Source organism: Leuresthes tenuis, unplaced genomic scaffold, assembly GCF_036924035.1.
Source record: "Leuresthes tenuis unplaced genomic scaffold, fLeuTen1.0.hap1 SCAF_20, whole genome shotgun sequence".
NCBI lineage: Eukaryota > Metazoa > Chordata > Actinopteri > Atheriniformes > Atherinopsidae > Leuresthes > Leuresthes tenuis.
The window spans coordinates 17,161,382-17,173,563 of NW_027325374.1; the positions used below are offsets into that span (position 1 = coordinate 17,161,382).

Sequence of the window (12,182 nt, forward strand, 5' to 3'; positions counted from 1 at the left end):
GCTTTTTTAGATGATAATAAGTGGTAGCACGGAGTTGTTGTTTCTCAGCATCTGAGATACACGAATAAGAGAAAAATATTTCAACTGTTTGTTAGCTCTAGATGAATTCTTGTTGCAAACGTAAAAGTGTAATTCTAGAATGACGTACAGAGTTTTGCGTGACGATTGTGTCACACAACCTACTGAAAGGGTGAGAAGAAGACGTCCTCCTGAAAAATAAATATCATGTTTTCGTCAAGCTGAAAACACTGTGTTGCACTTAAACTCTCATGAGTATCACCCTGACAGCTCATCACGGTTAAAGATGTAGAAGAGTGATATTTACAGCTGCTTCCATCCACGGCCGCTACATTTTACACAACAGCTCTGCACTTTGTACACGGACATGACCTGTCGAGGCTACACACTGTATGCTGTTGTTAGAGAACTGTGAATGACTATAGGACTGTTTCAGGCCGTGGCTTCTTCTGCCACTTTCCCGTTAATGAGGGACATTAACGGGACAATGCGACGCATTTGAGAAGGACTGAATGTCATCACCTTATTAGATCAATGAAGCGGTCAGTGTTATCTCAAGATTTTTAAACCTAATACTGTTTTATTTCATCTGTTCGTCTCTCCCAAAGTCTCTGAATGCAACACAAGCCCAAAGCATGATAGATCATCTCGCGTGCTTGACAGATGGAGAGGTGTTCTTCTATACTTTCATGTTCAATGATCTCCCACAGAGAAAGTTAGAAGCAGCAGAATGCCTTGAACGTTTACTCCCACAGTGCACAAAGTTGCAGCATTGCACATACTTACAATAACTATTTTGCTCCCGCGTACGTATCTGGAGACAAGGATGGTGGTCCAATTAAACAACCATGTGTTTGGGTCAGCTAGTTACATGCTGCACAGTAAGTCACAGAAAACAGATTGAACGAGTTATCGCAGATTTGAGATCGTATCTGAGGTTAATCTGAAAATAATACAACAGTGTTTGAAAAGAATGTTTCATCTGTAACATTGTGCCTTTTAAATAGAGTTAGTGTCATGCTCACTTAACTATGAGCAGAAGCTTTTAGAGGGGTGCCCAAACCGGTGCGTGCTTCTGTGCAATAATGATGACACATAAAAACAAAGTAGGGTAGTATCCCGTCACTGCAGAGACAGAGACAGTAATGTACTGTTTTTTTTTTTTTTAAATCTACTTTCAAGCAGTTATGAAAGCTTGGCTTGAATCGTTATCCCCTTTGAGCCTTAGATGTTAGCTTATTATTAGGGGATTTTTTAAGGTAAAGTGTATTACAGTGTAAACACTAAATTTCTTCTTGTGCAGCAACAACAAATGTGTATTTTAATGCAATTCACCTTGGATTTCACATTGAAAGCGAAGCAGTATTTTAAAGCAGAATGTTGGCTTGCCACGATGGCTATTGGTTCCAATCCCAAGCAGCAGAGAGTTAAACACGGCGCTGCCAGGCTTTGTTCTGAGCCTTGGTGGATGCTGATTAGCCATCCTAACACTGGCCATATGGCTCTGCGCCTCTGCGCCTTGGCCTCCAGAGTGGCTCGGTTAAAATGGGTCTGATGAATATGCTTCATCAAACAAGAGAAAAAACTGCCCCCCAAAAAGTGTTCATTCTTAATAGATGTATATTTTCTATATATGCATCACTTGTCTTAAGATATTTAGAAGTATTTGATGGCTCTTGGGCTGTTTGTTTTGGGCACAAACTGCTTTCGTACACAGTTTTATTGATGCTCCTTCGTTGCGCATCGTTGTCCTTGTGAAACTACAGAGACAGCATGGGGTTTGATGTTGATCTGTCGCTGATCCACCTCTGAGTCTACAAAAGAGGTGAAACAGTGTAAGGCAAGCCGGCAACGCTGAACTAGCTGCTCCAGCCGCTCCAGCCGCTCCAGCCAAAGATGCTGTCATCACTCATCTATGCAGGGCTGAGTTTTCGATGTTTGGCATGTGTGAATTAGCAGAGAAACAACTGTGGATTAATTAGTATTTTTTGCCAGTTTCAGTAACAACTGATATGTGAAAAAGGATTAAAGGGATTCTTTCTCTCTTGATGAAGTCTCTGATAAATGTATACCGAGTATGAACACGCTAAATAGTTAAAGAACAACAACTGAGACTTTTTTCAGCTTTTGGAAATCATACGTTTTCATGATTATATAGACTGAAAAATAATTCAATGAAAAAAAAATACCATAAATTTACTAGAGCTTACATCTTATATCATCATGATTTTCTTATTTACAGAGCCATTTGTCAATATAATTTTGTTGTTAATCGGGGTTCTATTGATAACTTTTACTGGAGGACTTTGCAGATGTGCAGCACAAACAGTTCTTTCATATCTCCTCCAGGCCCCTATGATCTAAAAGCACAGAGTTTAAAGCCTCCATTAATTATTTGTGTTCTTTAAATCTGTAAAATTAAGTTTTGTACTCAAGTTTTTTCTCTCTCTCTCCATTGGTAGTTCAAGAACTGAGACCACCTAATAAAACTCCAGAGAGCTCTTAGATCTCAAACTCCGTGAAATTGTGCTTTTCTCAGCTGTTATAGCTGATGCTGCCTGAGGGCTCAGTGGTCACATACATCGAACACTGACATTACCTGATCCTCCTTGAATATTTTTACTATATTATGCTCTGTAGATACTGAAAGACCACAGTTCTTTGTCAGTTTGCATTTACAAATATTTTTATGAACTGACTGACGAGTCTCTGACACATTTTGGCACGAAGTGAGCCACGACCCATCCTCGCTTGGAAAAACTGAGCTTTGAGGGATTCTCCTTTCATACCCATCCCTGACACCCACACAGGGAAGACATTGACAGTCATTTCTTTGGACGTGTCTGTTGAATAAAGGTTCAGTTGAATAAATGAATTACTGACGTTTTTGTTGCATTTCAGAAAACTTCCCTGAAACTGTTCTGAGAAGGAGCTTGAGGTGCAAAGAGCATTTCTATATGTCAGTGTCCATTCGTGGCTAAAGATGAGGGTACAAATAAAGTTTGGGTCCGCATGGATGCAGAAAGTCAGATGATAGAGATTCGTTAAAAAGGACCTTGGGAACTTGTTTTTTTTTTTTAATCTGGCAAGAACGATGCATATCCACATTTCTGTTTGGTTGGAACCACAGTTGTTTTGAATTTACATTAGTTTTATGCATCTGGGACAACAAGATACATGATCAGACAGTACATACAGGTTTGTTGGACAAATTTATGCCCTTCATATACTGTTGTAATTTCTCAGCTCTCTCGCTGCTTAACTGTTCCACCACCGTTTACCTAACAGTTGCTTTGTCATTTGAATGTTGCATGTTGCCACTCTAACCTGTGCCTATATTTCTAACCGACTCGTCCTCCTTTCTCCTTCTATGTTTGACCCTCTCTGCTTGCAGGATGCCAAGTTTGTGGAGGAAAGGAGAAAGCAGCTGCAGGGCTACATTCGCATGGTGATGAACAAACTGATCCAGACGCTGCCGGAGTTCACAGCTCGCCCCACCAAAGAGACCCTGCTGTCTCTGTTGCCTTTCTGTCAGTAAGTGGACACACACTGGCATGTTTGACACAGAGTGACAGCTTTTATTTGAGCGTGTGCTGAGGTGAGATAGAGACAGGAATAGGATGCCAGTGTGTGTTTGCACATGAAAGCTTTCAGCCATGCTTGATAAATATTCTGTGGTCGAATCCAAACTGGATCAGTGAGCTGTAACGTTAACAGAGAGAAACATGATTGTTTTTGTAGTCTACTTTTCACCTTCATTACTTTAATGGTAGATTTAAGTGGAAGTTTTCTTTTCTGTGGTAAACTGAAATAGAATGGAGTCCACAATGTTTACCCCTTTTTAAAAATGTCGATTCATTCACCTGTGCAGAAATGCCACTGTTTACTGACACAATATTTAATAAGGAAAAACTGCCTCTGCATCAGTTTGTGTTCATAGCACCAGTTTAATCTACAACATTCTCACAAAGAATTAGCTGTCACGACTGTTGTGGTTGCTGTTACAGGATAAAAACAGGAAGGATTAATGTCACTGAAAATGCCAAATCCCTTGCAAACAAACTTCTGCCTTTTGCATAAAAGCTCTTACACACATTCACAACACACTCAGCCTTACGTGTGTGAAAATGTACGAGGCCTCAGTTACCCACCTACCGACCAGGCCTCTCATCTGAAAATGAGATGTTCCAGTCATTTCCTGTCAATATACGCATCTGTTTCCACTTACTGCGATCAGTCGGCGTACGTGATCTGTCACACTGTCCGACTGGAATGTCATTTCCTCTCTGGAGGATGTCTGAGTCATCTGGCCAAATGTAACAACATATTTATTGTAAATGTAGGCTTTTTACTTTGTAGTCTTGTGGAAATCACCAGTGTGTCATTTTTTTTGGATGTGTGATCACAGCAATTTCTTTAAAAATCATTTTAATGCATTGTGAGAAAAGGTGCAGTCTATGTGCTGGTTTTAATCCATTTATCCCCGTGTCCCTGGCTTAGGAAGAGACCCTGTCACATCCAGCATGCTTCATTTGGGCCAAACAAACTCAGTTTGCTGATTTTGTGCTGTTGATTGAGACTTGTGTGAAAGTTGTCCGTCAAAGTCCGACTAAACATCTGAATCGAGGCTGTTTGGGTTTCTCCAACAAGAGTTCAGTTTGTTTCTGGCATGAAAGCAAAGGAAGTCAACCACAGATATGGGATTTTTTTATAATGGATTCAGAGGCTAAACAGCTAATGATCCAAAAGGTGAGAGCTGTCTAAGAAGCAATAAACATAGTAATTGCTAACCATGGTAACTCATATGCACATTAGTGTGTGCTTACAGGGGTTTTCCCAGAAGCTCAGATAGAAATGAAGTAAACAGTGCCATGGTATTCTTTGGTCTAACACGTTCACTTCTGTTTTGTTTTTTTTCTTTCAACCTTTTTAACACGATCAATGTTGTGCAGTGAAAAGTGTAAATTTGGCCTCAAAATACAGTGTAGTAATGCTTTCCTCACCCATTTTTCCCAGGTAGAGGCCTGAAATTCAGAGCTCACCATCAAACTCAGCATTATACTGTATGCTGGCATGTTTTTTTACTTTCTTTCTTGGTCCAGTACCAAAACAACTAACCTTCAACCCGTAAAGGGACCTAAGACAGGTACATGTCCTATTACAGATTCAGGTTTGCTAAATCGAGATCACATGCAAAAATCAATATATTTACATCTGGACTTCCATGGTGCCGCCAGATGTTTTTTCTAACTTTGATAAGGAGAGATTCAGACAAGGTGACAGTTGTCCTGGTGGGTTGACAAAATGAAAGTCCGGTGGAGAGAGGGAAGGAGGGGAGGTTTGTGGTGGAACAGCAAAGGATGGAGGGAACGAAAGCTGAGATCGAGAGACGAGACGGAGGAGAAAGGAAAATATAAAAATGGAAAGAGAGGGAGATCTCTTGCCGAGGCACTCAAACTCAATGGAAATACGAAATAGGGGGCAGAAAAAAAATCAGTTACTGCTTTCCCATTCTTGAAAAGAGGTTGAAGTGGAGTCATGCAAGAACAATAACACTGCCAATCAACTGTTGTTTAGGTTTCGTCATAATTAGTCTCTCAGACTGGTGAGAGTTGAAAGAAAGAATTGTTTGAGAGGCTTCCCACTGTTCTAATTTTTCTTTCGCATTCGTTTGACAAAAGCACCGACATCAGCTGTGCTATTTGATCCGGCTGATCTGAGTGGAGGAAATGGAAAACAACCCCTCCCAGAGGAAACGGTCATATGCTGGATCTGGATCCGAGTTTAATGTTTGAATTTACACATTTTGGCAATGATTTGATCCAACAAGAAGCATCGGCCTGTAAAACCGATTTTAAAGAAGAAGCTGGCTGCAGGCCATAGGTCACTCTGTTCTAAGCGAGGATAAGTATTTATCAAGCATGTCAACAAGATTTCTTGCAGCCTTGGTTGGGAAAACGGCTGAAAAGGCTTTTTTATATTGTCGGATAGACTGGTGTGCTGGGATGAACAATAGATCTGTCTTAGAGAGTTTTAGTTTATACGTGGTGTTCCTTTATCCTACTGAGTCTCTTAGAGACCAGCTGAGATCTGTAATGAGGTGAGGAGGTCACCGGATGGGACTGACAGATACAGCTGGATATCTGCATGTGTGTGGACAACAGTACCCAAGGAATTGGTGTACTGTTTAGAGGAAGAATCTCGCCTTAGAGCCTTAGAGCACACTCCCGAGGAATTAATGAAATGTGGGCGTTTTTCTTTGCAATGCAGAAAGAACGCCTGTTGTGGCAGAATTCAAACCAAGAGTGCGAAGTGACTGAAAGAAACTACGATGTTGGTCAGAGACAGTTCCATTATTCCAGCAGCCCTTTGTGTGTGTGTGTGTGTGTGTGTGTGTGTGCTTTATGCCCAGGGCTGCGATGTGTACAGAACTCATTGTGCTTCTCATCACTTCTTTGGACTCATATGCTGCATTTTCCCGCACTTCTCTGTAACAGCGACACGCTCACACCTCTCCCTAGAGATTCGCCACCACTTAGTATACAGCTCCGCTTCGCCACTTTTATGGCTTACTCAGAACACAAAGTACACACACTCAGCCTGTCCTCTCGCCTTGTTGACCTACTGCATCAGGGGGGACAGAAAATGGTTTTTGTAGATTTTCTTCTCAATGTCAAGAGCAGTTTGAGGCCATTTGGCCTCAGAATATGGATATAAACTATTATGGTGGTGGTCTGAAACAATTTACCCATGTCAATACATGGACATTGCTTTTATTGCACTTGTCTGAGTCAATGTCAAGTTGTTAGCTTATTGTTCGACTGTACCATTTAGTACTCTCTGACTTTTGCTGTGAGGCAGTCATTTTGATGTATGTCAGCATTTATGTAGCTGTTTACTCCAATTAGATTTCTCAGCATTCAAATTATTAATATTCCAGCAGTGCCTTGGAAAGTGATTATCCTGCACAAATCAATATCAGGTCCAAATGGAGGACAAACACATGCTGAGAGCCATAACGAAATCTATAAGCCCGATTAATTTGCCACATTTACCCAGTTTGATATGAATAAATGAGGTGGCTTTCAGTTTCAGCTCTGCAGGCTGCCCTCAATTTAGTATGATTCCTGCTGATATAGCTCCCTATTGCATCTGTGTTTGGCCAATCTTTGCAAATCCAAACATTCTAAGTGTGGGTGACTGAACCTGCCTGGTGCTGCACAGATATGGGAATAAGTGGCACTTGAGCCATTGATGATTGTGAGCTCGAGGTATAACGTTCACCGAGCTGTCACATTTCTGCAGTATATTTTCTATCTAATGTTTTGGATGTTTTAGTTTATTTTAACATGACAGAACCCTTCTGAAGTCTTCTCTCGTCTGCTTTTGCAGTCCATGCTGCCTCTCTTGCAAGCATGTGGCTGACAGTGACACCTTCAGCCAAAGTGCCATTTATTTTTAGCACACATTGTCCAAGTGGGAATCAAACTCCCTGACATGGGGACAGCCCAGATGTCCCAGCTAATCGTAATTATAACATGAGCAGCTGGGGTGCGTCACTAAACAGGCCACTTGAACATTAAGAAGGAGATGCCTTCTGCCTCCTCATACCTTTTGATATTTATTGAAATCACCATTTTGTTCATGAAGGACCTGGACTTAATGCTGCCATTGCAGGGTCACAGCTTCATAAGAAGTTGCAGGTGACCAGTCGCTGTTTTGGGATGAAATCTTTAGGAGGAAAGCAAAGGAACAGAAAGTATTTAATCCCAGGCATTAATCCCCCCTGTCTTTCATGTCCTTCCGTTGAGGAGTGCCTGTCTTTCAGCCTCAGCCTTATCAGGCTCAAGGATCAGCCCTTCACGTGTTTTGAAGACGATGATCCTGGTAACCAGGGCAATGATGTCATCAGCTGGACAAATTATTTTCCCGAGTGTGATTGGAAACTTAAGAACCATCAGGGGACCCTCTGACCCTTACAAGGCCAGCTCCAAACCATTGTGTGTTTTCAGAATACTACAGAGTGCTTGTCTTGACCAGCGCTCGGTTTGGTTACATGAGCAGCTGAGTCAGGCCTTTTGATTGGATCTCTGTCCTTGTCCCAGTACATGTATGGGAGGTATGTCCGATGCTATGACGCTTCGGAGTGGGTGATTAAGCATTCAAGACAGTTTTACTGTCTGGAAATGCTTTAAACGACTGCGAGTTGCCAGGTTTTCTTAATGAGTTAATTTCAGTCTCTATGTGTAACTGTCTTACAAAAAAAACAGAAAATATGTGAATGAGAGAGGCTTTATTGAGACTTTGACTGCGTTAAAATAAACCGTTGCTTTACCCTTTATACAAAAAAGATGCCAGCTATCCTCTCTGGTTATTCTTTGCTGTCACCAGCTTTTTCCTCTGTGTATTGCATGGGAGCATTGGAGCGTGTGTGGAGCACCGAGGCCCATTTAAGTCTTGTTGAGTGTATACATGCAGGAGTAATTTGACCTTAAAGGCATTATTTGGGTGTTGGTTCAGCTTAAAGAGCTTCAATTTTAGAAGATTAAGTCTGCCTTGGATACTGTCGGGTTGGTGAGTGTATGTAGTTCGGTACTGCTCTCTATAACGTGATCTTTGCAGTGCATTATTGCTTATATCCAATGACGTGCCAGTGTGCATCTCTAATATTTGGAGAGGATGTTGACTTTTTTCTGGCTCATATTACCAATATCATCACAGCCCAGACCGATTGTGCAGGATTCTCATTTTTAAACGTATACACAATTGAATTAAAGTCAAGATGTATGCAAACTCAAGAGGTTAACAACAGTGCAGTTAGAAAGCTAGCGGAAAAAATCCTTCGGTGACAGCAGTCAGTTCAGCCAAAACCTTCTTTTTCTTTTCTCGGTACAGTCATCCTTTGAAAGGAGAAGTCTGCTTTTTTTCAAAGGATGATTGACTATCATAAACCTCATGGTTAAAATAAATTGCTAAAAGCTTTGGTAAATGTATAAAGTCTAATTCTGCTTATTTACTTCCCAACAAATTAAAGTTCAAGGACAGAAGTTAAATATTTGCCTTCATTCGCCAGCTGCAGCATCAGTTTTCTTTGAATCAAATTAAACTTGGTTAGAAACCTCAGCAGATGTTGATTTTATGTTTATGGCTTTCTACCTCTCCTCCTTCCCACTTTTCCCCCTCATGCAGAGACACACCGCAGGCCAACGACGGCGGAGCCAAGACGCCGCGATCCAGAACTTCATCCCGATTCCCCAGGCTGGGCCGCAGTCGTACCCAGGAAACCAGACCTGAACCCCAGAGTGGGGACCTTTGAGCCTTTGAACTGAAAGTGAGGACAGCAGGGTTCTGGTGTCTCTGGACTGCGACAGGCAGGCTCACAGAATGTGAGGACATTTGTGGCATCAAATGGACCTGAGGGCGACACAGACAAAAAGACGCAGTTAAAAGATGGAGATGACTGTGTTCATACTGTGGGCCTGTCTTGGAGAGTATCTAAACGTTTGCTGGCTATATAAGGGATAAATGACTCCCCCTGTGGCGTCCTGTTGGCGGGCCCAAACATACAGCACCTCTTACCTCACTGAGAGACTAAAAGACTCTCTGCAAACTGCACATGGACAAGCCTTGACTGCTCTCCCTCATCTCAAACACACTGAGATAATGGGGACTTTTTTTTAATGATTACTTTTCTCAGTTTTGTAGTGAAAGTGTATCACGGTCACAGTGCCTACAGTGTTTTGTAGCTGCTTTCGTGCTTTGGGTAGGGAGGTAAGGGTGTGCAGGGAGGTGAAGAGGGGGGTTAAATAAAAGACTTCTCTTGGAGGAATGAACACTGTATTTCAGCTATTGTGTCAGCGGTCTGGTGCCATTACAGCAAAGATTCACAATCACAAGACCACCATGCAGCACACATTCCTTTTTACTACTTCTGCTATGCTATCAGTATAGCTTTTATAAATAGCGTGCAGAAAGTGTAACGTATCTTACCATGACCACAGAGGAAGCAACTGTCAGCGATTCAAGGTTAAAACTCCATTGATATAGCAAGAATGTCAAAGAGACAAAAAAATGATTAGGCTGTGGAGGTGGTTTGAATCCTTCCTCCATTGTTGATACTTTCTTTGGATTTTTCCCCGGTCTTAGAAAAATATAGCAATGGCCTCATAATAGCTGAAATTATAATAGAGTTGGTACAACTTCAGTCGCCGTTTGTAAGTAAAATGAATGAAACTGATGCGTGCATCGGAAATGCAGACAAAATGTCGACATTTACCAAAAACGGAGGAGAGGCAGGTAAGTTTCAGCCATGGTTCGTGTATTTCTGGATTTTTGGTTAGAGCTCGGGACTAAAATGACGGAAAAAAACAGCAACTCGGCCAGTGATTTATCGTCACGCGGCTCCAGTAATTTCCTCCCATGTAATGGGAAACCTAAACATCATGAGGGCAGAACTGACGATAATTTCATACTTTCTGTCACAAATTAGGCCTTGCTGTGGCGAGGGGAGGAGTAATGACATAATTACATTATATCATTATGGATGCTGAAAATTAGCTCTGTATGACTTAAATAAAAATCCCTTTGCTTTTTGCTACACTCCCCCTCCTTTAACAGTGATTTGCTGAAACAGAGTTCTTGCAGTAGTAACAGAACTCCTCGGTATCGCTGCATTTAACCCCTTTAAAGGATGTTGTCTTGTTGTAGCCTCCCAAGACCAAAAACACTCAGAACTTATTCATCTGAAACAGTGACTGGCTATTACTTTTTGTTGTTGTTGTTTGTTGGTTAGTGTAACCGAACCGACATTAGAACGTTGAACATTTAATCCTCTTTGTCAGTAAAGATCCGCTTGCATTTTTTAAAGGAACATTTGTTTTGCCCTTAGCTGTTGACTGTGGTACAAACAATTGCCTGAGGCAGTAACAGAAAAGCCATAACTCGCTAATATATCTGAATCTATTGAAAATAAACACTTTGAGTACATGCTAAGACACAGAAGTCTCCCCTTATTTCCTATTAGCCTAACAGTCCCTCATGAGAAAGGCCAAAGTTGACCTTGTTTTCTCAGAATATCTGTTCACGCATCCCATCATCCCACAAGCTTGAATTGGATCAAGCAGGTTTAGAAAATAGATTGATGTACCCTGTTATTTCACATAATTTCTACTCGCATTTGACAAGGACTAAGGGGTAATTCCAAACCAGTGCCATTACAGTAGAGTGTTAAGATTTGTGTTGGCGTTTTGCATCACATGAATCTTTAAAAACGGACCGTCAGAATTCAGTGTTTAATGATTGCTCAGCTTATGTGTCTTAGCATGATTTAATGCAACATTAAGTTGCAAATGAATGTTTTAAAAATGACTAAACACTTGAAGAAAACCTGCTCGCTAGGGTGCATTGAAAGGGCCACAGAGGCTCGAGCATATGTATGGATTACTGGGGAGAAGTGCACTGTTCAAACCAGGAGTTATTCCATTGGAAGGGATTTGGAAAACTTGAATCGAGGCGGTAAATTCTGTTCACCAATGCTGTTGCATCCTGTTCACAACATGAAACAAACATGATTTTTCTTTTTTGTTTAAATCATCCTTTTTAGTGATATGGTGAATTGTTGGAAGTGGTGATATTTTTTGGTGTAGTAATGCCTTATATGCATTAGAAAATCAGCCTAAAGGATCACATTACTGTATAATCTGTACATCTGGGAAATAACATTGTTGTAATGCCATCATAACAATAAACAAGTAGCCTTTTTATAAACATTTGTCTCTGGGGTTTGCCTGTGAGGTCATTAATGGGTAGGACACAAATGACTGTATATGTGATATGTACAGAACATTGTCTGTGCACAGGATCAATCACCAAGGGTTGGAGCTTTAGATAAGTTATGCTTGTGGCAGCTTATGTAGCCATAAGCACAGATTAGTAGCGCCCTCTTAATTTTTTATTCTCTCTTTAGTTTTAGCTCGAACTGTCAGAGACTCAAGAGATATCACTTGAGGTACAAACATGAATGTTGAAGAGGCCACACTGACGCCATCAAAAGCCCACAAAAATGCCAACCGAGCGAAAAGCAAAAACCAAGGTTGTGAACTGCGATATACTAGCCACCAGGCCCCTTAGTATAGATTCAGGCCCGGGACTGTGCACAACAAAAG

The 12,182-nt window shown here is 41.2% G+C and overlaps 1 protein-coding gene across 1 annotated transcript in view; it reads left to right on the plus strand.

Annotated features, from left to right (window-relative positions):
* The window catches only part of snx29 (sorting nexin 29), a 131,312-nt gene extending 119,526 nt beyond the window's left edge, over window positions 1–11,786 (plus strand). The window contains exons 21-22 of the mRNA XM_072372887.1: window positions 3,413–3,552; window positions 9,208–11,786. Coding sequence (XP_072228988.1) covers window positions 3,413–3,552; window positions 9,208–9,334 — 267 coding nt within the window. The 3' untranslated portion in view covers window positions 9,335–11,786. The remainder of the gene's footprint in view (window positions 1–3,412; window positions 3,553–9,207) is intronic.
* The last annotated feature ends 396 nt before the right edge of the window (window positions 11,787–12,182 follow it).